The sequence below is a fragment of the Rhamphochromis longiceps genome, linkage group LG4 (assembly GCF_057381845.1).
Source record: "Rhamphochromis longiceps isolate RC_006_pf linkage group LG4, R_longiceps_female_GT1.1, whole genome shotgun sequence".
NCBI lineage: Eukaryota > Metazoa > Chordata > Actinopteri > Cichliformes > Cichlidae > Rhamphochromis > Rhamphochromis longiceps.
In genome coordinates this window covers 21218709-21246240 of record NC_140560.1, presented here as the reverse complement: position 1 = coordinate 21246240, position 27532 = coordinate 21218709, and the positions used below count along the sequence as shown (strand labels likewise).

The window sequence follows — 27532 nt, the reverse complement described above, 5'->3', positions numbered from 1 at the left end:
AACCCAAACATCTAATTTCCTTGTTCTGTTTTGTTTTTGGACTCTTCATGTTCTTAAAAAAAAAAAAAAGGGGGGGGGGGGGGGTGTATGCTATGTTCCGCATTATGGAACAGTTGCCTCCAGGGAGCGCCCGTCTTCAGGTATTTATTCTATTGTCCACCTTTCTTCTACACTAAGTGTCAAGTTAAACATATACAGATCAATTATGGAAGAAATCCTTAAAAGATAAAAGCCTTATTAGAGGGTTAATATTGAAGCGGAAATGAATCGATAAGACCCCCAGACAGCTAAAAACATCAATGCCACTGTGTGGCTTTCAATTAAATCGAACTTTTCACATCTAGAGCACCTGTTTTCACGCTAGTCTGAACAATCCTGCAGTGGACATTTCACCCAGCCGCTTTTATTTTGAAATCAAGTCAAAGCGGAAGTTGTATTCTCGTTTGCTTAACTCCCATCTACCTCCACAGGTTCCCCTCCCCTTTTTTGAACTAACCACCTACAATAAGTTTGACAGCTCAGCTTATTTTCACCCCCTGAGTGTGTGCTCACACGAAGAGTGACAGCAGCAACAGATAGCTCGAGTCTCCACCACAGGAGTTACTTTTCCCTTTTTTGTTGCTGTGCGTGCGTCCCTACGTCTCCTGCTGGCTATGAGGAATTTTATGTCTGCGTAGGTTTGGTCACCGCTCCCACTTGGACCTGTTTTTTGGGCAGGGGGTGTTTGGCATCGGTGTACAAATAAGTCAATTCATAATTAAAAATATAATATTTTCTTTGTCGGCCGTCGCGAGGGAACTACATTAAACATGTCGAGGAACGCGGAGGAGGTGAACAAGCTCGCTGAAAGTACATACAAGGTAAGCGCTGCTTTCCTATGAAGGTGGGAAACCCAACAGGTGCGAGAGGGAAGAAGTGCCTCCTTAAACTCGGGTTCAAGTTTACAGGTTGACTTTTACCAACCTGTTGTCTAACAGGTGTTATTCATGGTCCTCGTGAGGTTTTTTTTTTTTTTTTTTTAGCAGTAAAGTTTACTTGTCGTGTGGACATTCGCCTTTAAGTAGTTTACCTTCTTTTTGAAAACACAGCAGAATATATAGGGTGATATATGTTTAGCTTATGGGCACTATCACAAGTAAGTGACAGTGTTACAGCAGAAAAAAGACTATTATCACACTTGATTATCCTACCCTGGGGTCTTGCTCTTTCAGGATCCCTGAGCTTTAAGTGTGTTCTTGGTTTACTCAGCATCTCAGCCTGCACTGTTAATGAGTTCACTGCATTTTTGTCAGCACTTTTTATTTTAGTTTAGAAGCTTCCCGAGAGCTTGTAACTGCCTATTAGTGAGTTGAATCACTGGTTTTGAGAGAATAGCCCCACCCTGGGAGTGGCATTTCCTTTTCCCTCTTTTCCCATTAAATTGCCGCCGTGGTTGATCAGCATCATTTGGGCTGTTCTGTAGTTCCGTGCCAACCAGTAGCCTAATTAACTTTAATTTATTTACTGAAGCGGGAGCTTTTCAAGTGAATTGGTATTTACCACTCCTCCTTATCTTGGATTGTGGGGAAACTGCTCCCTTTAAAGCAATTTTAATAAGTAATCAGCTGGGGGGTTTTTTTTTGTTGAGTCTATGATTTAATTGGGTTTCAAAGAGAAGCCTAACCAATGAAAATGAAACGTTTAACTGAACGTGAGTGGGACTCACCAAATCCCACCAGGCTTTCTGACTTAATGGTCCTCTGCAGTGTGCACGCCACAGGTGGCAGAGTAAAGGTGACTGTGTTCAAAGCAGGAGGAGGAAAAGAAGGCAAGAAGCTTTCTCTCACGCATTTATCCTTTTTAAACAGTTCTTATCCACCGGCCTCCTCCAGGGTCTACCCCCACAGCTCATTGGCGTGGTGAAATGCAGGAAAAAGACTCCAGGTTTAATAATTTAACTGGCTGTGTGTTTTGTGTGGTAAGATTATACAGCAAGCTCCTTGGCAGCCATCACCTCAGGCTCATTGATAATAAGCAAGACAGGCTCCCAAAATAGTCTGTTTAAATACTTAGTGGCAAGTTGTGTTTGTTTTTTGTTGAAAATGAACACGATTTGGCTGTTTACATGTTTCATGGACTTTTAAAATGCAGTGTGATTTTCAGCAATGGAAGAACAAGTTCTTCTCTTACAGCATTATTAGATGCTGAAAATTAAAGGAAAGGTTACTGAGTCATTTCTTATGAATGCCTGTATCAGCAGGGAGCTGTTACTTACACATTATGTCAGTATGCTGCTGACAAATGTCTGACGTACAAGTGGCTGAACAATGCAAGACTCATGAAACATTGTTTGCCATGGGTGTCCTAAGGAGGTTTTGCGTGTGTGTGCATGTTAGCCAAGACCTGTCCTATTCTGTACTAATCAGAGGGTTGGACTTGACATCTGTAAAATGGAGCTCAGAAAATTAGTAAATCTTTTTCCAAGACATAATTAGTTCCACTCCACGATGTTGATTAAAGGATGGCGATCACTAGAGACCCCACTTATATCAGATTAGCCTGTGTCTTTTCATGCCCACGTTGTTTAATCGATTGTGCATTCTTATTCGTATTTATTATTTCTTTGTTGTTTTTGTGCTTCCTGTCTTAAGTTTCCACAGAAGCAATTTTTGGCCTCTGTGACATAATTTGTAGACATTATCTGTATGCATGCGAATGTGTGCCTGAAGGACATGGTTATAGATTCCTTTAAACTGTCGTCAGGCTCTAGTGTGACTGCATTCATTCATTCTTTGCCTCGTTATTTACATCTAATGTCACTCTGTCAGTTTGACAGTCACATTGAATCCTTTTTCTCTCTCAACCCCTTTAGACCGTAATGGAACAGTTCAACCCAGGACTGAGGAACCTGGTCAACCTGGGCAAGAACTATGAGAAATCCGTAGCAGGTGAGCTTTTTTTTTTCCCCTTTGTTTTTGCTATTACATTAAAAAAAGATTCAGAGTTTATATATTAAGTTAGAGTTGGCTAAGAAATGAAAAATGGCTAACTGGAAGGACAAGTTAGCCATTTTGGAGGAAGGATCGGACAGGTTGGATAATAATGTGGCTATTTGTTACTCTGTGGTGTTCAGAGGGTATTAGGGGCTACTGTGACAAAAATTAATGACAATTTTATCATTTTCCCAGCAATGACCCTGGCAGGAAAGTTGTATTTTGATGCACTGACTAAGATTGGGGAGAATGCTGCAGTTTCTCCTGTCTCCAGAGAATTAGGTAAGTTTCCAAGTTGATCTGTCCTGTGATTCTCCACTGGGATAAACTGGGGGAAATCTGCAGACTGTGGAGGCAGCTCCCTTTTTCTCAAAAAACTTTCTTCTTTCTAATTTATTCAGTTGTATTTTATTCCCAAGGCAGTCTTTTCATTTCTAATAATAGTTTAAGGATGATTTACTGATCCTCAGCCAGAGCAGATTGTTGTTTAATTAAAGTTGATGGAAAACCTCAGTTGAATGATTTTTTTTTTTTTCTGCAACAGTCAATGTCATTTGGTATGTGTTGCACACAGATTTGTGGGAGCAATAGGAAAGTGGCCTCTCTGAGTATACAGGGTAGATGCAGGTTTGGGTGAAAGAGCAGGAAGTGTTGTAGGTCTGGGGAAAAGATGGGAAATTCTTCAGCTTAACAAGACAAAGCTGAATTGAGAGGGTGTGTTGGGTATATGACGGGAGGAGAGTGAGGCATGTTACACGTGAATAATGCAGTGCATCTCGAGTTGACTTCCTAAAGTAGCTCACAAGCTTCACTCCATTGCATTTGTTATGTCTGTAGATTTATTCACGAAATGATCAGATGTTTATCACCGGCTTCATTCTAAATATGTGTGTAAACATGGGATAATTGTGAGGAACACAGGAGCTGAATTCATTCAGTGGCAGTTGCCATTTTAGAAATATTAGGTTTGAAGTTTTAACAAAGTGAATTTAAGTCTTAAATTAAATTTTCCTGACCTTGCTGATCGGGAGCATATTTTCAATTTAGCAGGATTTGCCAGTTCTAAAGTGCATCTGACATCAGTGTGAGAAATGGATCATTATTCACAAGTCAATGAGATGACCCAGTAATCGCAAGCTAAAGGAAGTTAATATGTATGCCCCTCAGTCGCTGGTCTAAATCCTTCTCAGCCCCATCTCATAAGACGATGAAGCACAGCCTTGACTCTACACCTGCAAAGCCTCATAAGAAATCAGAGGTTTGCAAAAGATATCCACAAGACACTTTGTGCAATATAACTAAAATTAATTTAGAAAAAAATAAATGAACAGAACAACAGCTATTCCCTGGTTTGTTTCATGATGAAAGAGAGCAGGGTAATGTTTGAACCTCTCTTTATCACTAAAAAACTAAACCCAGGCAGTGCTCTAGCTCGAACACATCAGAAGTTACCCACTGATTAAGTCCAGCACCGTTCTTGTGATTTTTATGTATTTGAGTGTGATAGACTTGGGAATACACTGTTTGTTCATCGTCCTATGTTCGTTCTTCTCTAACTCCCCAGGCTTCAGTTCCCCTGAGCTAATTTGTAGTTCAAAGAAGTCTGGCATCCTAAGTCATTGTCACTAGTGTCACACTTTGATTTAACCACTGTACGCCTCTCATCTCCCCTGCTGATTAGTAGCAAAACTGCTAATTCAATTTAGCAGCACAATGGGAAGTGCCACCTGGTGTCAGTTTCCTGGCACAGTTAAAGTGATACTCCACCCAAAAAAAGAAACACCCTGTGCACACTTGGAAAGTGGCTAGAAAAGTAAGCCTTTGAATCCTCAATAGCCTCCTTGAATTCACAGTGGCACATTTTTACCATAAAATATTGTGACAACAGGTCCTTCTGAAGTTTGCATCCTTAAGGCTGGTTTAGAATTGCAAAAATACAATATTGATATAAAACATTTTGGTTGGTTCATCTATAACGATGAGCCTGTCAACATACGATAGATTATACTGTGTACAGACTGAGCATGTGTATACTGCAATTTAAGACCATCTGTGATCTCGCCACATTGTACACATGCATTTTCTTGCAACCATAATCAGTTGGTAGGATCCCAGCTATGATTGGCCAATTAATCAGTCAAAAACTATTGTAATAAACTCAGTTTTCAAGATTAAATACTCAAATCAATAGTTTTAATGTTCTCAAATTACCCATTTTATTTCTGATTTTGATGTTTCGGGCCTATAGACGGGTGATTAAACGATTCATTAAAAAAAAAACAATCCTCCCTTTAATTCAAAGTAACATACCCACTAATTTCCTCCTGTGTGGCATTGTGTGATCTCACGACGGATCAGTTTATTCTGAGTCATTATGCTGGATTATGTAGAGCGGTGGGTGTTCATCTAGTTTAATGAACCAGGCTTGAAGACCCAAATGCATTGTACTTGGAGTCTGTGCTGCACGCCTCTATAAATAGTCAGGATCTTCAATTTGTGTCGTGAGTTGCTGTCAGGTTCCTAAGACATTGTTTTAAGTTGTAATAATTGTGGAGACATCTTCTACAAGAAATGTGGCGTTAAAGTCTACACATCTTCATCACGAGGCTGCTCATGCTTGTAGTGAAGCTGCTCTGTAAGAAACATGAGCTCCAGTGACAGATAACCAGAAACCAGATACTCTCGCGAGGCATTAGAGCACCGGTGCACCTCGTTCTCTCGCCCCTTTCCTTTATCTCTCCCTCCACTTCTGCCAGAGTTCAAATGTCAACCTCTTTTTTTTCTTTTTTCTCATTCGAACGCTCAGGTTTCTGACGTTTGGTCAAACAAAGAGCAGGAATTAACATGTACAGACCAGGTTGTTTGGATGCAATAGGATTAGAACGTGCTTAGAATTTGCTCTTTACATCTTCTCGTTGTACTTCTAGTCTTGATGCTAGAAACAGAAATGCACAGGGAACAGTGAAAAGAACCACAAAACTGCTGCCTAAAAATTGGAACAGCAAACAGCCTGTAAGATATCTTGACTGTGCTGCATTTCATTGTCCCCAAAGAATTTAATCTCATCCTATCTTGTCCTTTTGCAGCAAAAAGGGTATTTATAGATGTTTCGTGGACACAGACACACAGTGACTAGTGTTCAAATGGCACCAGGCCCACTTTACATAATCCAAGCATGTTTGCATGCTGTCAGGTGGCTCTCATAGATGCCAGGATTATTTTGTCCACAGTCAAAAACGGTGGAAGAACTGTGGGTCTTCCTTTTTTTTTTTTTTTTTTTTTTTTTGCAGGCTTCTGGGAAAATGCAATAAAGTGCTCCGTCTTCAGAGCCTTTCTACAAACACAGACATTGCCTATCTGTCTCAACATATGCAATTACGAAAGACACTGTTCACTGTCATGTGGGACATAAAACAATTGTATCTCATCAGAGACGAAAGGGGATTTATTTAAATCGATGGTGGTTGAGTTGGCTGGGTTTATCTCTGTGGTTCTGGTTGGGTAATAATGGCACATTGCTTTTAGAGTTATCATCATAATGATACACTATTGCCCTCACACCTTGCTCAAAAGAGTGCACCTGTTGCCGAGCAACGTTTTGTGTGGTCTGTGCAACAATAAACAAATGAGTGAGAACTGCTGGAAAGAAACTGATGCAATCTTTATGCAGTTATTAATATGAAACATTTACGTGACATCATTTTCTGAATTTTGTTTTTGAGGTATGTTTATGACTCGACTTATACGCCTTACATATAAACCAGTCTGTCTGGTGTTTGACTCAATACCACACCTGTTGACATTTTTAAGATTATTCTTACTGTAAAATGAGGGGAGTTTAAGGTTGGGCCAGTCTTGGGCCCTGTTTTATTTTAAATCTAGCATAGCCTTTCTAAACTCTTTTTCTTTCTTTTACTGTGTATTGCCATATCCAGCACTACTACATTGTCATTTCTTCTCTTATACTTATTGTAGTACCTTTTTTCTGCCTCACTATTTATCTCCTCACCATATTTTTCTCCCACCCTTACCCTGCCTGCACTACCCCTCAGCCTCTTTTATTCTGCTCTGTCAAAGGGCAGATTTACTGGGATGAGCGGAGTCTTTATCTGCCGAGCTGTTTGAACTGCAGCAGCCAGTCTCACTGTGAGGCAAGGTGGAGCAGGCAAGGTGTGGAAAGATGGAGCAGGGAAGGGCAGTGTTTACATACTGATGAATGTACAGGTCAGAGTGTCTGCAGGCATATTGAAAGGCTGTCAAGGATTTGCGCAGTGCATTTGTGCACGTCAGAACACAGTTGAAAGATGACAGCAATTTTTTATTTTTCAAACCTTGGTGTGCAGGCTGTTTTTCCTATTTATCCATGTGCTTCAGTATGGGTCTACTGCTCTGTAAACCAAACAAATAACAAATCTAGATGAGGACTTGATGAGTAAAGTATTTATTCTATGATGATTTGGCTTGTCTGTTTGTAACACACAAACTGGAGGTGTTTGTATCCTGAAGCAGAAGCCACTGATGGCTGGTTACATCATTATCAATACTTATATGTGCGGTACAGCTGTATTTGTTGGCTGCAGCTGCATGGGAATCAGCACCCATGGGAAAATGCTCAGTGTGGGAGAAGATGCAGCGTGCATTTGTTGAACGTCTTGTAATCTTGTGTTGGCAAATCCACTGATGTATCCCACATCTATGCTACAAGCAGAAAATATACCCAACATATGCTGAGCATTATCTTGAATTTAAATTGCTGTTGGATGTAAACTAAGGATGTCTTACGAATAAGTTGTGTTCATGAGACTGCACACAGATGATTCATTTTCTAAACAAATTAGTTTATCTGTTTTGACGTTATTGCAGAAAGAAGATGACAAAGAATGCTGGCTAAACAACCAGAGTGACCATCTGTGTAAACACAAGTTATTAATTGGCCCAAGACAAATTTATACACACACATTGTTATTCTGTGTCTACCCATCATCTAAGAGGTGTTGAAAATGGTGATTATCAAAGGACTGCACCAGCCAAACACACACACCCATGCAGATTTCAGTCTGTGAGCAGTATTATCCAGAAGGCAGTATGTTACAAAAGCCTTCTTTTGCATGTGAACTCTTGACAGTGTCATAAGAATGAAGTGTAGAAATTATCTTCAGTTGTCCTTTTTTCTCACATCTTGCACAGCAGAAAAAAAGCCTGCGTGAGATACTCCATTTGAGTTAGACGAGCTGGGACCTGCCTGGGTAGACCAGTCTCGTGGGCACAAAATAGGCACAGACTCGGTTTCAGTGAGCTGGCAGGTTAAAGACCACGTGCACCTACAATCAATAATATCTAGAAAAATCACACCTCAGTGCTTGTGTGTAAACGGCAAACCAGACTCAAGACCGTTTGTAGCCTTTCTTGTTAGTAGAGTTACTGCTATTAGTTTTGCATAATGCTTGGCTTTGGGTACTAAGCAGTACTATTTGAATGCAAAGAAGTTGAAGGGAAATCAGTCTTCAGTGGAGCTGCCAATACTTTGCTTATTTGTTACTTGAAACCACCAATTTACTTTTAAAAGTAATTTAAAAAAGTAAGGAATAACACCTAAAAATTTCAAACTTGTCTAATAGAAGAAGAGGTAGTACAATTTTTATCTCTGGGATGTGGGGACTTAAAATGAAACTGCTGTACTTTGGCTTGGCGCTACAAGCATGTAGTTATTATGCTCTGCATTGTGCTCTGTAATCCTAATTTGATTGTTTTTAGGAAAAACAGGTTATGATTTGTGGCAGCCTGCCATCTGAGTTCTTTTTGATTTCCTGAGCAGCAAGTGGTCCCGTTTGGTCCAGGCTCCATATAGTTTGCTTTCATACCAGTGAAGGAAATCCTACATCACATCTGTAGCTGGTTACTTTTTTGGTTAAAGAAATATTGCAGATACTGTCAGGCTTATAGGCTATAGTCTGTGCTGTGCATTATGGCTATCATTTTACACTTTAGTGGAATATCTTTAGATAATGATTTTCTGTACAGTCGAGACAAAACTTTCCATCTTATAACATTAACCTGTGTGACATCTTTCCCCCTCCTTTTTTTGCACCTGGCAGGTGTAGTACTGACAGAAATCTCAGAGGTCCACAGGAACGTTCATCTTGAGCTGGAGGAAAACGTGAGTCTTGAATATGTTTTTGCAAATGTATACATGTTTTGTTTTACGTTATCGAATTGATTTTTAATTGTATTGCCTCTCCCAAACGCATGCTTGTCTCACTCTCTGAACCTGTTTCTCAGACTGAGGTGGAATTCACTAACCGGCATTTAGTGGTGTGCTGTCAGCAAACGGTTCTTTTCATCCTTCTGCTGCTGTTGATAGACACCACCTTATCTTCCTACCCACCTACAACAACTGAAGTAGCATCATGAGCAAGAAAAACATGAAACATTAGATACAGAAGGAAAACAAATGGCTTTGGGTTGTAGGAGCAGCTGGGGCTTTATCTCGTTGCTGAGAACAAGCAGGTCCTAACATGTCCTGTCCTGTACCAGCTGGGGCAGTTACAGTTTGATTAATTAAGTATGAGCATTGTGTACGCTCTTAGCACACTAACACCACAAAACGGTTGCACGGACTACTTTATTAATCTTTTGTTCAGTTTTGAAGAACATGTTGTAAATGTTTATTATGTAAATGTTGCAAAATTTCAGTTCACTTTGTGTTTAGGTAGCATGGAAAAAGACGCCATCGCTTTGTTGGAACTTGCAAATATCAGATATTTTAAGTGAAAATAATTAGCAGAATTTTATGTATCATATTTCACTACAACACAAGCATTCTTAAAATTTAGATGTTTAAGACCTTTTAAAAAGATCACAACATGTTGGGCGCATTATTTTTATTGAATGTTGCACAAGTTTTGTGCAAATAAATGATGCTAGTGCCTGAAAGTAAACCAGAAAACATGAACATGACGCAGAAAAGTTGGGAGGCACTCTTCTGAGACATTGTTGCAAACGGCATCAGTGGGTGGGCTCAGTTGTTAATGGACGCGAGTTTATGACTCACAGCATTAATTCAGGTCAGAGAGTCAGTCTGATGACTGTGTTATGTATACTACAGTCCCTGTGGTCATCTATGTTTTCAGTGATGGGGTCTTCCACATCATTGATCTGCTGCGTGTGGGTGCAGACACTGCATCACAACAAGGGGAGCGCTTTGACTCCCTCACACTAATGAGAGGGAGAGAGCTGGAGAGCATCTGAGAGAAGACTGTGGGCATTCCCACGCTTTGTATCTGACTCATTCATAACCGCAACCTTGGACTTGGTTCTCGCCCCCACACCGATACACTTTAAATGATCATTCTCCATTTTTCTCCATGAGACTTGCAGCATTTTTCCTTGTTTTCTGCTGACAGCAAAGCTTGACAAACTGTAGCCCTCCATCCACCCATCAAGTTTATAATAACCAGTGTGTCTTCCTATCCTCTCTTCTCTCTTGTCCTTCCTCCTCCTCCTCTTCACCTGAAGTTTAAGAGGTTCCACAGAGACATAATAGCTGAGCTGGAGAGAAAGACTGACATGGATGTCAAATACATGACAGTGAGTAGTTTTTTCTGTGTGCGCGCACAACTAAGTTTGGGTTTGTTTTTGTTATCACTGGCTTTTGTGCTACATTTTACATTTTTATTCAGCAACTACATGAAGTGAGGGAGACTCAAAAATAAAAGCCTTTGAATTGGTTTTTAATACAGGATCAGCAGGTAAGGAGGACGTAGATGATGGTTTTTAAACCGTGTTGAGTTGAAAAATATGAAAAGCAATCCTTTTTATGCACTTGATGAACTATAATCTCGTTCTGTGCAATAATGCAGGAATTTTTTTGTGACTCTTTGAATTGGGCATATGTCCTACTGAAAGGGTTATTATCAGCACAACACAGGACAAAGAAGGGCCTATTTTCTGCAGTACAGCAAGTCTGTGCCCTTTCAGAGTGATGTTTGGTACTCTGAGTCTGTAAATGGATCTACATGACTGTGCAGAGGTAGCTGTATGCACACTTTACATTTTATTTATAATAAAACAAAGTTATTCCTCTCTGATGTTCACTTTGCACTAGTGCCATATAGTAGATGGATCCAGCCTAACACATCATCACAGACGTTTTAGGAAACGGTTTACATTGCAAATCAGCTTGCGTAGTTTACTGCATAGTGTGAAACATGACTTTGTACTGGAAGATTTTTTTTTTTAATATATCCAGCATATACTGAAAACTGGACTGTGGATATATTTTGGCAGTTTTCACCACCATTTTTAAATTTCAAATGATTCATCCAGTTATTCTTAAAGTTCACAGTTTCTCCTTATTTCTGCTACCCAAGATGGTTCTGACAAATCGCATCAGGTTGGTGTTGCAGCATTTACATGAATCATTCTTCTGATCTAGGCCACATTTAAAAGATACCAGATGGAGCACAAGATGAAGCAAGATTCTCTGGAGAAGTCCCAGGCAGACCTGAAGAAGCTGAGGAGAAAGAGCCAAGGCAAGAATGCGAACAAGTACGAGAACAAGGAAAGCGAGGTGAGACGAACTTAAAAAAAACAAAAAAAAACCAACAACTCCTACAGACACATGACACATCGTACACACATGCGCTTTCTTTGACACACGTGGGCGTGTTCATATAACGAGCCTCATTCACAAACCTTGACACCTGAAACTTGCAGCCAGAGTAGCAAAAGTTACTGGCAATATGTGAAGCATCTGGTCTGTGCAGTTGTGCAGAAGCTCCTTGTTTGTTTGGGGTTTTTGGCTTCTTTTATTTTCTTCAAGAATACACCCGCACAAGGTCCCCTTACACCATCTTGTTCTACCCGCATGTCAAATTATAAAAGTTGCCAAACACGTGCACAAACAAGAAAGCAAGCAAGCACTAACTCTTCAGGCTATAGAAGTGACATTTGATTAGGAAACGCTAAAGTTAACCAGGCCACTCTTTGAGAAGTGGAGACTTTATTGCACTTTTTTGTCTTGTTATGTATTTAATGTTTTACAAGGGCCAAAATGTTTAAAAGTGTGCTTTTATTGTCTTTTTAAATTATGACCATTTATCTGTTGGTACTTATCCGTGATCTGTGTGTCACAGTTACCTCAGGTGCTTTACGTCATTGATCTCGATTAATCACTGTGGAATATGAAGTCATTATAACAGGTTAACTCTGTTATTACATGGTGCAACCACACCCTGGCAGTGACGCTGCTAAGTGGAAAGTGCAAATGAGTTAAACCTCAGAGTTCCCTCGGCCTATGAGCATACCAACTTAAAGTCTTGCATAACCTGCCTACCACTGATCCTGCCAGGCAGCTTATTCGTGTGTGTGTGTGTGTGTGTGTGTGTGTGTGTGTGTGTGTGTGTGTGTGTGTGTGTGTGTCTTTTGCATATTTAAAGATTTGTGTGTTTTGTCAACAAGGTCTACTTTACTGAAGGCTGATAAACTGCATAGTTAAAGGAAGAAAGAGAAAGAGACCTTAAAAGGAGTTTCACACTTTAATAGAGGAGTGCACTAACATAAATACTTGATTTTATTTTCGGCTTTAGCTTCTACCTCTGCCTACACTTGACTTGTCATTGCCCAGAATTATTTTCTTTATTATAAAGGAGAGAGAGAGAAGCACAAGAAGTTGTGCATTTTATTTATTTATTTTTACAAGATATATGAGCTTGAATCGTACTGTAGTCTCTTTTAGGAACTGTATTTGATGTTTTTCTGTCAAAAATCATAGTAAGCCAAATGTCCTTGGGGTTAGGTTACGGACTTTTAGTCAAAACACATTCGATAGAGTCACGAAGCTCAGTGAAGTTGCCAAGGACATTGATTCACATTTGTATTACATTTTAAACAAGTTAGTTACAGCCCTGGATTTTTGCTTTCACCATGAAATGTCAGAGCAAGTTAAATTATCTAAGAAATTACAGCTTTAGTTTTAGAGCCAAGCTTCTGTGTGAACACGGTTGATGATGAACTCCACGTGCCCTGTGGCTTTATAGAAATTTCAGGCTTGCTTCCTCTTCCCCCTTATTATAAATTCTTCTGTCACCTCATTCATTCTTTTGTTTTCTCATTCCTTTGTCTCTCACTTTACCGTGCTCCATTTCCTCTTTCCTTTTCACCTTACTGCTCTCTCACCTTCCCATCAAGTCGCAAGTCTTGTGCCTACTTATCTGATTTAAAGCCAGGTATGCGATTTAGAGATCCAACAGACACCAAGTTGGGCTGTCATGCAGACAGGAGCTTACAGAAGCAGATGATTCACCAGACACCAAAGATTCTTCAAAGGCAGGGAAGGATCTGACAGAAGACGGAGAAGATAAAATTAAAAATGAATAAATAAATGAACTGGGAGTGCTGTCACAGCTGTCAGACACCTAATTAAAAGGCTCTCCCAAAAAAAAGTTGCTGCACATTTTACTTTCTGTACACAAGGATAGCAAAGATTGGGATTTGTATCAAAGCCTCTTAAACCTCAAAGAGCAGAAAGTCAGAATCATCTGTTGGGGAGGTGTGTAATTTTTTTTTTTTCTTTTTTTTGTTTGGTTATCTCTGTTGCGATCCTCTGCGATCCTCTCACCTCCCTCACCTTGTAGTTCTCCGGATAAACATAGCTTGTCCATAGCAACAGGGTGACTATGGTGTTGACAGATGTAAAGTGATTAACAGGGTGTGTGTGTCGAAACTGCATTTTACACTCCCCTTTTACTTTTTCCCTATATTCACTCTCTGTTTTTCTCCTTCTCTGTGCTGCCCTTAAGTCCTTTTGTATTTTTAAACAGCAATTTAGCAAACGGGCTGTAGTGGAGTTATTAATACTTCAATTCATCCCACTGAATTTAGTGTTTCTGCTTTTTTTTTTTTTTTTTTTTTTTTTTTTTTTTTTGCAGTGTTAATCAGTTTGTTGAAAACAGTGTTGTGGATCATGTGGGTTGTACTGCTCACTCTATTTTTCTCACCTAGAAAAGACTGTGCATTGCAGTTTTTCTGACATGCACAGGTAACACGTGTCAGAAAAACCACAATGTAGAAGCAACAGAAAATGGCGCTCACAAAATACTGCCGATTTGTATAATAATCTGTCTGTACTGTAGAAATATATGCAGGTGCTTTTCAGAAATCCCCAAAATGTACTAAAGAAGTCAGTTAATGCATTTGTGTTTGTGTGGTCTCCATTACAGTTTTCTAGCTGTGCTTCATTATGTTTTATTATATCCTTCATTATGATACTAAAAGATTAAAAACTTACGCGGCTGCATTAAAATGTGCCCTCACAGGGTTTGATTGAAACAAAACGGAGGCACAGAGAAATGATAAGTGAACAACTGGTCAGTAACAAGAACAGTTTTAGTAAGAGTTTTATTTCTGCACTTATTTGTGTAGGTGTGAGTATTTGCTTCTGAAATTTGCATATGATTGTTTGTTGAAATACAGACACAAAGGTAAGCCTGTTATCAGGATTTCTGGTATCGATGGAGGAAATTAACAGATCTAAATAGATGCGTTTGTGCCTGTCACGAAAGCATAAACAAACAGGAAGATTTTCATTTGGTCAGGAAGACCGGCGACTCTGTTTAGAAAGGGCAAAACGGTATTGCCCCCTATTCGTTCATGGTCTAGATAACCAGAAGAAATTGTATTCATTTGCCTTTTTGTGTGGATTTTTTTGTTTTTTGTTTTTTTTAAATAGGCAGTATTGTTGTTTTTAATTATGAGGTCATGTTATTGTGCATTTTAACTTACTGGTACAGTGTTACCAAATAGTGACCACTTTTCTACGTGCAGAATATTTTTGGGAATAACATGGATTACAAATGCACTGTACCCGGCACAGGTTTGTGGTAAATAAAGCCTTCGGCCATTTGAGGATTTATCAACCAAGGACAGAGCTGTAAGAGCTGAATAGAGAGGGTGTGTGCAATGCATTAACAGCCGTTAGAGGTGTGACACTTCCAGTCAGTTGGATGAGAAATGGCTCCCACAAATTTTGACACCCCCCCCCCCCCCCCAAAAAAAAAAAGAGATAAATTAAGGCGCATGAAGAAGTCAGGAAATGAAGGCAATATTAAAAGAAGCTGTTTCATTCAGATTGTTGTTCTAACACCGTTCACTTCATTACATTTCAGTGATATCAGCATTTACTAGAGTAGTGAAAGTGAAACTGAATATTTATATCTGAATATCTGGTTCATTTGCATGGATCCCACATACGTGGACACATCAAATCCTTTCAGTAGCTTTCTGACCTTTTTATGATCCCAGACTGTCAGTGTAGATAATGCAGCCCTCCCTACTGTTCTGCCCTTTCACTAAACATCAAATACAGCACAGGCTGTCAATAAAATAAGATCTAAACTAATAATACTTGTCCTCTGCACAACACAGATTAGAATAATGGCAAAGGAACCCTGGTCTTTTTATACATTTTGCCCTTGTTGGGTTTTTTCTTTGTGTCTCAACAATGACTGTGTCTAAATGGCTGTAAACCATGTGCATAGCGAGATAAGACCTTGATTTATTCAAGGTGGTTGTTTGGAAGGCACAACACAGTTCAGACCTGCTGAATCTGATCTGTTCAAAGCTTATCATCTTTTCAGTTATGTTTGCCTAGATGTGCATTTGTACACAAAACAATTTGAATGTTGTCTATGGTTTTTAATGTCCACTTGCATGCATGTTTGCAGTGTCTAGAAACGTTGGCAAGCCGACAGATGGACATGCAGTTGTTCGTCGCCGATGGCTGTAAGGAGGCTCTGCTGGAGGAGAAGAGGCGCTTCTGCTTCCTTGTGGACAAACACTGCATATTATCCTATCAGTTCGCTTCCTTCCATGACAAGGTAGACAAAGTCCTGCTCTTATTATGTTGGAAGCAATCAAACTCTAGTCATATTATATTGCTGGTTCAGCCAGAAGAATTTATTCCGAAACCCACAATCTCTAGAGTCTCAATGTATCACGTTGCCATAGTGATAGAAATGTTGCACTCCTTCTACTGATTACTCATGTTTTCTTTTAATATCTTTTCTTATTTCCACGACTGCTGGATAGGCCAGAGACATACTGTCGGAAAAGCTGAGCACCTGGCAGGACCAGTGCAAAGATGCCACCAATATGCCCGAGAGTGTTTTGTCAATGATTGAAGGGCTGCGTAAGCCAGTTCCCATCACACCACTGCCCTCCCCGTCCCCGTCACGACACAGTGTGGTATGATCAAAGTGACAATCCTAAGACTAGTTCTTGTGCTACATGTGTTGCTGTCTTTCATACTGTACTATGTTTTTTTTGTTTGTTTGTTTTTTTTAGTACTGTTTAGATAAAATATCATTACTACGTAATGGAAACTTACCTCAGAGAGACGATTTCCGAGTGTCTCTCTGTAGGTCTGCTTACCAATCTTGACAAGATTTAACCTGTTATGTACAAGGTTGGGTTTTTTTGTTTTGTTTTGTTTTTTTAAAGCATTGCTGTCAAATGTGGAAAAGTAACAGGGAAAAAAAACAAACATCAAAAAATTGATAACTCATATATGCAGGTAGCCTCTGCAATGAATATGCCATGCTTGGTGATGGGGCTCCCAGGGTGTAGGATGTTTTGATGTCAAGGTTATAGAAGTACCTTATATACTGAGGCTACCGTGCTGACACTGAATATTTAATCATATTTATCTTTCTATGTTCAGACTAAATCATAAGGATACTCAGAGTATCTTCCAAGGACAGTTTTTGCAATTTTAAAAAATATTATCCAGATCAGCCGCAGAGTTTAATGGGTTCTTCATCTGCCTACACTTCACCTTTCCACCTTGGCAACTTATGTAATCTTGCTTAAAAAAACATATAATAATGATAATGGCAGTGATCGCAGACCTCGACTTTTGCCTTGGCGGAGTTGTTGGATGATAAACATTTGTCTGTTAGACCCGACATTTTTAACTGCTTAGGGTAGTAATTCTTGGGCATTTGTTTAGCTGTTACTGAGGCTGCTACTACCTGCATGTTTTGACAAAAAAATCATTTTTTATTTTTTTTATCTTTTATTTAATTTTTTTTTTTTTTAAAGGAAATAAGTAACATACTGGTTTCACAAATACAGCCACCATATCGCTAATGTTTTCATTCATTGCACTGTGGCAGAACATATCTACTCCCCCGGCACCACCTAAGAAAGCTGAGCCCAGCCGTTTGGTTAATATGTTCAACCAGGACAACAACCCCACCGCTGTAACCCCTCCTTCAAGCAACAGCACAGGTATTGCGGCAGGTATTTTGACAGTTGTTTTCATTTAGCACTTTGCTCTGTGCTTTTGTGTCCTCACGTTTGTGCTTTTCAAACAGATGGTTTTTGCAGGTGTAATGCAAGAACCATCTGTTTGTTCCTAAAATGTATGTCTCCTTTATGCTGCATGGAATGATGATATTTGCTTCTCTGCGCTAGAAAATGTTATTCCATGATGAGCTGCATGAAATAAATGTGTTAATAGACCTCTCTGCATTGAATCATCTGTTATTAATCTGTCTCTCTTCCACAGCATGTCTTTTATCCTGTCTTCCTTCTCTCACCCCAACCGGTCGCAGCAGATGGCCGCCCCTCCCTGAGCCTGGTTCTGCTGGAGGTTTCTTCCTGTTAAAAGGGAGTTTTTCCTTCCCACTGTCGCCAAAGTGCTTGCTCATAGGGGGTCATATGATTGTTGGGTTTTTCTCTGTATTTATTGTACGATCTACTGTACAATATTAAGCGCCTTGAGGCGACTGCTGTTGTGATTTGGCGCTATATAAATTGAATTGAATTGATGTTTCGGTCAGTTGCCCCTACACTGAAATACCTCAACAGCCAATGGATAATTTATCATGACTTTATGTGCCGGGTTCCCAGAGAAACAATCCTACTGACTTTGCCAGCCCTCTTACTTCTCCTGAATTATGACCATGAGGTTGACATTTGTTGTTCAGAGTAAAATATGTCAACAGCTAATCTGCTAGAGACATTTTCTGTCACAGTTACTTTTTTATCTATCAGGTCATGCTTTAAGTTTATCTTGTACATTAGATTATGTCTAAATCCAGCAGCTGTAATTTTAGTTTCTTTAGTTTCAGTTGCACTTTTTGTTGAGTACTATTAGGCAAGGTCAGTAACCATAGCAGCTACTGTGACCACGTTAGCAAGGCTTTATATTCTTAATCGTGCCTTGTGTTAACACTGCTTTCTGCTTTTTTTTTTTTTCTTTTTTTTTAAACCTCCTTCCTCTCTCCCAGACCACGGGAACGGCGAGGACAGCAATCTCGCCAGGTCTGTATCTGTCGCCACAGGGCTCAACAATATGGTGAAGAGACCACGTGTGCGCACCATCTTTCCCCATACTGCGGGCAACAATAGCACACTGCTGAGCTTTGATGAGGGAGACGTCATTGTCCTGCTCATCCCTGATGAGAGAGACGGATGGATGTATGGTGAAATGGAGAAGAATGGAAAGTGAGTCTAACTACGTGTGATGAATTTATACAGACCAGATATGTGATATGAAAAATTATAATCACAGAAATGGGGGAAGGCTTGTGCACACACTGTGCTGTACATAGGGGCCCGACTAGATCTGTGACACATGCAGTCATTATTGAGATGTAATTCAGCTGGCTTTAAATGTCTTTAAATCATAACAAGAACTCTGTATCATCATCACCTTCTTCCTACTGCCTCTGTCAAAAATTCATGCCATATTCCCATGAATCAGGTGATTAATAGGAGGTGGAATTCTGTCTTAACTGGCCAGATGGTCCCTCGCCTGATTGCTAGGCTGACCATGTATGAGCACACACAGCTCCAGGCTTGTCAAGTGATGCCTGTGCTGGAGAAGTCACTGATAAGGAAATCAAAGTAAAATATGGCCTGAGGGTGGGATGTACGATAGCAGACTGGAGTGAGGTGGAGGGAGAAGTTCAGAGTGCCACCTGCTCCCCCACACAGATAGGCACCAACCAAGTCCACTCTCCCCAGATCTCTCGTTCGTGACTTTTTAGACAAGTATTTGATCTGAAGCCCTTGAAAATGTGTTTTTGAATTTTAATCATTCATCCGGTTTGATCTTTATTGCTTTCAAGGGAAATTACATTACAAATATACCCAGAAAGATTGATCAAGGGCATAAAAGAATCATTTCTGAGTAGCTTTCAAAAATGAGGCTAACACAAAGTAAAACTTTGGTCTTGATGCCTCGCTGCTGCAGGTGGGGCAAGCTGAAGCGCCTAAAGGCTTAAAAAGTGTATATCGTCATGTTTATCAGAGCACAGCGTCAGACAAGATGGGCTTCATGTTCCACAGGAGGTTCGGCTTTGATTCTTTTGGTTCTCTCGCTGGGCTTCTGCCTTTGTCTCATATCTGCTTTGATACTGTATCCCAGCAACTCACCAGGACTGTTTCAGATATGGACTCTATTGATGGACTGAGAGATTGAATTCCAGCAGGACTGAGAAATTTAATTCCAGGGAGTGAAAAATCTACGGATAATAGAGCAACATTTGTCAAATAATGACATTTGACTTCTGTGTGTGCATTTTATTGGCATGATTCCTAAATAAATTATCCAGTCACAATCATTAGAGTTGAGCTTTCTTTTCCAGGAACAGCTAGTAGTGTACACTCTTGACAATCGGTACTTGTAAACTGTCCTTGACTGAAATCAAGTAGTCTCAGTTGCTAGCGTTAACAGTTATGGTTGAAACAAGCACGGGTTCTCTGTGGAAACTTTTCCTTAAATAAACAAAAGCAGTTATTCAGTGTGACTGGGTGAAATTCATTTTCCAGTAGGTCCTGACTCTTTACTTTTTTTTTTTTTTTTTTTTTCCTATTGCAAGTACACTGAGGAAATACCTATTCTTCAAGTTAGTGCAAATATTAACATCCATCCACACAGAGGGAGGGGCAGATTGATCAAATACTGATTAGGAGCAATCTTTCTGCATAATAGTACAATGACGAGGAGTCCTTGGTCTGAACTTGGGATAGGGACAAGCTTTTTTTTTCAAATGTGTTTCAGAACTAAAGTAATCAATTTTTTATTATTAAGGTAAGAAATTTTTAGCATAGCGTCTAGAAATTAATTTTGCAATAATAAATTTTTTAGTCTTTCATTATATTCTTTGGAGTCAGGTTTCATTTAGACATCTGTGTGTGTGTGTGAGGGGGCTCGAACTGTTGCCACTGAAACCTCACAGGTCTCTGAAATTCTGGCTCAGTCGTGACTCATTTTATTAAATCAGTGAAAATCAAATTCTTTCCGCACAAACTCTATGTTCCACCTCGACGGGTTCAATAGAAGACTTTGTCCACAAGATCTTTTCTTCATTTGCGTCATCGGTTTCCTTTGATGGAAAATAACCTGTTCCAGCCTGAAATCTTTATTGTCAAAGATGAACTCCTTCAAAATAAACCAAAACTGTGATTGAAGTTGCAACCTTTAATGCTCTCCCTCTTTGCAAATAACAAGTGACAGATTCAACCTGTTTGCTGGCATAGTCGCCTTAGGCATACATTCAGACTGTGTATACAACAGTAAAGGCAACTGCAACGGATCCTGCTCCTTTATCTGGTTTCTGTATCTTCTCGATAAGAGATGGAGAGAGCCGCTCAGGAGAGGGCAGTGCATGCAGGCTCTTCACCCGATCACTTGGAGAGTCCTTCAATTGAGCTGATAACGACCGCTGATGCAATCCTCTCTAAGTTGCCTGCTGTGTTTCTTTCTTTTAGGAGGGGCTGGTTCCCTTCATCTTACTGCCGTGCTCTCACTGAGACACTCGTGAATAACAACAGGTAAGGAGAAGCCACATTCCAGCTAACACACACAGACCTGCAGGTGTCATATTGCAGCCAGCTCTATTGTTGGAAGTATTTCCTCTAGTTGGCCCTCTTGACATGATAATCTTTACAGTTCTGTGAGGATTTTCCCATTCCTTAACCTTTGAGTCCTGCTGTTAAGCATTCTGTCTTCATTTTTATTTCTGTTATTTATTCATTTATTTATTTAAATGACGCTTGTGTTGTTCCTGACGTAATAAATGTTTCAAAGCCTCTGATAAAATTTAAGTAATTTGTGATCAAATGATTCATGTGGAGCCCTTTTTCTTTCCTTTCTTTTATTTAATGAATCAAAAATGATACTTTTCACGCGAGCCCAGCAAAATATCAGGAAACAGGATGCTGTTTGCTGATGAATAGATTTTGCTGCTGATGAAAGAGAGAGAGAAAAGGTTCAGAGTCGACTCCAGGCTTTTTCTTCAAAGAGACTAATCCCTGTTGGATTAATTTATTAGATCTTAATGTGCGGCACCTCCCACAGAGAGGCTGCCAGCCAACTACTACCACCACTCCCGGAAAGTGAAAATTTAAACTATAACCAGAACCTGGGGACAGAACACACAGACATCTGCATCCCTCTTCTTTTGTCCATATTAGGAATTTCAATTAGCCACATTCAATCTGTATCGCTTAACGTCAACATTTAAGCTGGTAACCCTAACCCATGATGCAGCCACTAAAAATTAAAATGCAATACTCACATATGCCTGGAGACTCACTTGTGATGAGTTTTATTATGTAGCTACTTCATTTCTTTGACCATCTTTCTTTTACCATCTCTTATACTGCCCTCCTCTTCCTCTCCAGTGAGCCCGCCGCCCCGTACCGCAGCAGAAGTGTGGTTAACCTCCACCACCAGGACACAGAAACAGACGAGGCAACCATGGTTCTCCCCCCAGCAGATTACAGCAACATTCCGCAACGCAGCACAAACCACAACACCTCGTCTGCCGGCACCATCACCACAAATAGCAATCACCATCACTCCCCCACGCCCTCTGTAGCCTCCTCGTCTGATCACAGCACGGTCAGTTGGCGATTTGGTTTGTGCGCTCTTCTTTGTCTGACATGTTGGTGTTTTAAAAAGAGAAACACAGAGTCTGGTAGACTTAAGGCGTGACTTAAAAAAGCAACTGATTTGATCTTAGATCAGGTCTGCGAAGAGTTTGACCAGCTTTTTTTCTGCCAGCATACTGTCATCATGTTGTGATATGACTGGCACTATGAGGCTACATCTCACCTTATACCTGCTGCATAAAGGCTGCTGTACCCTCAACTGTTTTTACTGCCAGTGACAGTGCGTGTGTATGTAGGTGGTGTCAGATGAGCTTTTCATGTGTGTCCTGGAAACCTGACCACACTTTAATATAGTGCGAGTGTCGACTGATGTAGACAATGAAGGGAAAAAAAATTTAATTGTTAGGACTCGAGGACAGTTTTACACTTTTGAGCTTTTCAAAAAGTGTAAAGTATGGGATTATTTTCGTAATATTTAGTCTTATTTTTAAGACAACGTATGTGTGCCAGCAAAATAAAATTAAAAAAATTAGACTTTCCTATTTCCGGGTTGAGAGACACATGTATAAAGTTTATTTAGTTACTGCAAATGTAGGTTCTGATGCACATCCTCTCACAGCATAAGTCTAAACAGGATAAGTAGTAATAGATGCTAAAAATATCCACAACCTGAAATGCATTTTGAATATGCACCTTGGTGTTCTGAGAAAATAAAGTAAATACTGAGTCTAAAAACTGACTTTGTGTCCAAAGTTTTAGTCCCACGACTCACCTTCACTGTTTTTTGTGGGTGAGCAGAACACAGCTGTAATGATTGTTATTGTTAGGATAATCTCCAGGGTGGTGATGATGGGTCTCTGGGTGAGGCTGCTCTAGTAAGAGGCATTCACATTGAATTGAAAATTAGGTTTTATCATCTAGGGTGATGGTGCACACATGCCATTCTTTGCCAGAAGCTTTTGTATGCAGACAATGTTTTTTAAAATATTAATATTATTTCATCCATCTCTGAGAGTTTTTTTATTTCTTACCTTGCCAATGTTCTTACATTTGCATGCCATGCAAAATGGCAGGCAAATTGTGGTTTGGTTCTAGGAAGGCCTTTTTGTTCCCGTCTGCTGGTTGGATGTAAATGCATTGTGGTATGTACGGGTTAAATGCGCATGACCCGTCTGCACAATGACTTACACAAGCTCTGTATATGCTCTACAACCATCTTTACTACACCTCTCTGACATTGCTTGTCAAGATAAATTGTGCACTTAACCTTTCATATTGGTCAGCCACAGTTGGATATGGACTTTGCACATATTTCTTTTCCTGCACATTCACGTTTGTTTACAATGCAAAACATAGAATTCAAACCTGCACATACACAGAAAAATATCTGCTCAACATGTATTGAATATTCACACACAGTCATGTTTACTTTAACCTTAACTGTAGCTTGTTTTCAAAGGTCCTAAACGTCTTGACTTTACTTGTGTGACCAATTTCACAAGATTTCTTATTGCGTCGTCCCTTCAGAATAGAACTGCAGTGACTTAAGTTCAAACCTGTGAACACATTTCTTGGGTTTCTTTGTTTTGTGTTTTTGATTTTCTAAAAATGACCATCAAAAGTGTTTGGTTGTATAATTCTGATATTAGATATTTTTCCACTCTTCTTTGTAGCATTTATTTAGACTGATTTCCTGGCAAAGACCCATCATTTATGCATCATCCATAAGTTATCTGACCTTAACCATTGGGAAGGTCTTTCTGGAAGCACAAAGTGCAGATATCTTAGATTTGTTATTGTGGCCACATAGCTCAATTTTGATCATAAAAACATTTTGCAGAAGTATTTGGCTTGTCCATGTGGGTAGTCAAGCCTGAAGCTTTTGATTTTGGAGCAGAGGCTTCTTTCGTGGTCGGCACCCTCTCAGTCAGTTTTGATGTCCTTAGCTTTTCCCATTGTTCCAAGTATTGGTCAATCTAATGAGTGCTGTCAAACAAATTCTTGTAATGCTCCAAAGACACAACAGTTGTAGTCAATCATAATCCCTAACTTAATACGCCTTAACCATGTCAAGTTATCATAGAACTTTCACCATCACTTATTAAAAGATGAAGTGGGTGTATGTATAGATTTGAGCCTGTTGATTAGAGATGATCCAAAATAAACCCCAGCTTTTTTTCACCCAACTCTTGTTTTTAAAGTTGTCAAATATGTTGTACAACTATTCCACCAGTTCCAGCAGCTGAAAGAAATCATTAAAAGCCTAAAATGTTCATGACATTAATGCGCATGATGAGTGTGTAACTTCTGACCACAACTGGACATGGAAGATGAGGCAAGCAAACAAAACACAAACAAAATAAACACAGTCGCCGTGGCTATTCTGTTAGGTTGATGTTTGACCCACTTAAAGGTCAGGTGGCAAATGGAGATACTCTTCTCCTCCTTGCCTGCATTTATTATTAACCAGTCACTTTGGTCAGGGCCTCAGGCTGACTTACACTAGTGGGACCAAATGTTAGTGTGTGTCCATTGTCAGTTGTATCAGTCTACATCCTGGCTCTGCATTATGGTGGAATTCCACTCTGGGTGAACCTGATATCCACTATCCCTCATTGTCAATTCCTTCATTCTTTCACTCACATATCTGTCTCTTTATCTTTTCATCCTCGTGCCTTTCCTTCCTGCTTTACATGTCTCCCACCAGTTCCAGGATAAACAGGGTTCACTTCCAGGGAAGTTTATTCCTTCCTAGTGACTCACGAACCCTTGCCATAACTTTTTAAAACACAGACATATGCAGGATCCCAGAATAGACACGCGTATGGGAAAAAGTTCTCTACAGCTACAGCAGATTATAATACTCTGCGAAAAAGTGGGCGGCTGAGGTTGTGTGTTGGTGTGCGCACATGTTTATGCATGCGTGTAAAGTTAGTTAGCAACTTGGGGCTGGAACATTCATGAATATTATTGCCATAATGATGCATACTGCATCAGTCTGTGTGGTTATCTCAGGTAATTACCTCTGAATAAATTTCTTGGCACTGTTGGTATAAACTAGATGTTTTTCTTGGGTTATTTTTTTTCTCTCTGCTAGTTCATAATTCTTTTTTTTTTTTTTTTTTTTTTAAACATAGCACCATGGCTTAAAGCCTGATTGTATTTCCACATTCTTTCTTTTGCTTGATGTCAACAAACTGGAGTCTGTATCAGCAAAGCCTGTTTTTAAATGATGTTGGTTGGTCTAGACAAGGAAAGGTGAGAGAAAAAGACAAGAGATGTAGGGGGAGGTGGGATTTCTGGAATGTTCTGTCATTATCAGTTTAAAAAAAGCACCCTCACTGGTTTGTTTGGGTGTGGGAGAGATAAGATGACAACTAATAGTAATGAATAGAGTGTAGATGCAGAAAAAGCAAGAATATGATCTGAAAGATTGAGATCTACAGAGAAAGTTGAACTGTAAGAGTATCAGGGAAGTCGATACTCATAGCTGACTGAACTCTGTGTTGTCTGCTAGCATATTGTGACTCTGTGTTAGTGCTGGATATATTAAACCTTAATCCAGGACCTGGTTTAAGGGAAGTTCCACAGAATCTTATTTAGAGGATAAATTATTACTTTTCTTTTAAATAAAGGCTTTTTGAAGTCCAGGTAACCAAGTTATGAAACTGCTGGGCCTCTGTGGAAATGAGATGGGTAGTGTCAAGACTGAAGCGCCCTGGTCAGCAATGTCGCTCAATCGGTCCACTACTGACCTCTTGCGGAGTCTGTTGAGTACTGCAGATTGAAGGCCAGAAGGCACGTTAAATCCGGGACAGTGGATGTTACCAGGAAGACGAACAAAAGCAAGCTACAGTTTATAAAACCACTATTGTGTAAAACAATAACTCAATTACTACTGCTACCTTTACTTTATAGTGAGCAGTAAATTGTGTAGTGTAACATGATCTTATTTATTAAAACAACCTATCACTTTTCGGGGCTATGGAAAATATATTATTTTTGTTGTGTATATTTTAGAGGGCACTTCCAGGGCCAACAAAATAGGTAGTTATTCCCATAATTGTTCACCCAACATGGAGTTTTGTTTAAAGGTTTTGGTTTCGTTTTGTTTTTTCCAAACTGCAGTGTAAGTAAATGTGTCACCACATTTAACTTATTAAAAACATATAAACATTTGTGTTTACAATATTTGTGCAGCTGGGGTTCAGGTACATTTTCTCTATACTGCCAATGTGATCATCATGACTTTTTTGTTGTTTGTTTTCATGCAAAGTCACAAATGTGCAACCAAGAGTTTTGTGATGTTACGAAAAATCTTAGTATCTAATAAGGATCCAAATTTTTATTAGATCCGAGTAATGATTCAGCTATAAATCTGTTAAAGGAGTTTATGGGTGAACCCTTCCAGGCACAGAGCACCTGTTAAGACACTTGCATTCACCATGGCTTGTCATAAGAAAACTTAGCACGGTTCATTGTGCTACAGACTTGAATTTCCAGCAGATCCAGGTTCCATACACAGTCTTGTGACATGAGGCATTAAATTGTTTTCAGTACAGTGTGTTCAATCCTTCAGCTGTGGAAAATGTGTTAAATTCCCCTAGAAATCAAACGAGTGTAAATACAAACGTGGCGATAAATCGCCGAGGCATTAAAAGTGCAAATGTGTCACGGTTTTGTGTTTGGTTGGGCTCGTGATTCGCATGTGACAGTATACATGTCTGTTTCTCCTCCACAGGCGAGTCAGCCTAATGGCACCGCAAGACCCCCGCCAGCTTTCCTCGCGTAAGTCGCATAAGAACATGAGCGAGATGATTTGCTTTTCTGTCACTCGGACGTAAACTCATCATCATCTGCTGCATTTTTTCACAGGGGAGGGAACCCTTTCGCCACAGTCAGGCTCCGTCCAACTGTCACCAACGACCGCTCCGCGCCAGTCATCTGATCTGTCCACATTTCCACCCACACTCAACTCCCACAAACCCTTGTCAAACTTCCTGTGTCATCTTACTGTCCAGCAGCTTCTGATCTGGATGAAAATAAACTCTGATATGGAAGTACTTTGGGACCATTTTGTTTACTGAACAGATCCACATATATTTATGAAACATATATATTTTCTATGTCTATTTTTGCCCTTCTGTGGTGTTAAATACTTGCCACATTCTGACCTGCACATAAGATATGAATGAATAAAAACGGTCAAAGAGAGTAGTGGAATTATGTTGTTGCTTGTTCATTGACAGAAATGACTGTTAAGAGATCATTTGTTGCCATAGGACGGTGGAAGAAAGTACTGTACAGGACCTCTGCATTTCAACCTCGGGTCCAGATGATTGTTTATGCTTAATATTGATACGATGTGGTACAGTGACTACTCTTGTGTATATACATTTGCACAAAAGATGCTTTGTCCTTAGCCATCTAGCTTAACTACGGGAGCGTGGAGACCGCACTTCTGCCTTAACAACACATTCATACTTACTGCGAAATGTTGCATTCTTCAAACTGTCCATACAAGATGTTACAATCACCTCATCGTACATTATCTGTGATGTCAGTGCTTCATTGACTACACATAAAACCATCAGTGTGTGCACTTTTCCCCCTGACCCATTTACACCCTTTAACAGAAATTGCTGTATGGAAATAAA

The 27532-nt window shown here is 39.8% G+C and overlaps 1 protein-coding gene across 2 annotated transcripts; it reads left to right on the top strand.

The window, feature by feature from the left end:
- Window positions 1–518: 518 nt before the first annotated feature.
- On the top strand, window positions 519–27532 carry baiap2l1b (BAR/IMD domain containing adaptor protein 2 like 1b). 2 transcript variants are annotated; one of them, XM_085403758.1, is made up of 14 exons: window positions 519–860; window positions 2852–2927; window positions 3168–3254; window positions 9068–9129; window positions 10488–10559; window positions 11407–11541; window positions 15695–15847; window positions 16059–16214; window positions 17144–17270; window positions 18263–18479; window positions 20751–20813; window positions 21666–21885; window positions 26617–26663; window positions 26751–27532. In XM_085403758.1, exons 1-14 carry the CDS (start codon window positions 810–812, stop codon window positions 26821–26823), a joined length of 1539 nt encoding a protein of 512 aa, XP_085259884.1. In that variant the 5' UTR covers window positions 519–809; the 3' UTR covers window positions 26824–27532. The 2 variants fall into 2 exon arrangements, with proteins under 2 accessions (XP_085259884.1, XP_085259885.1); XM_085403759.1 differs by having other exon boundaries at window positions 17144–17258; window positions 26751–27531.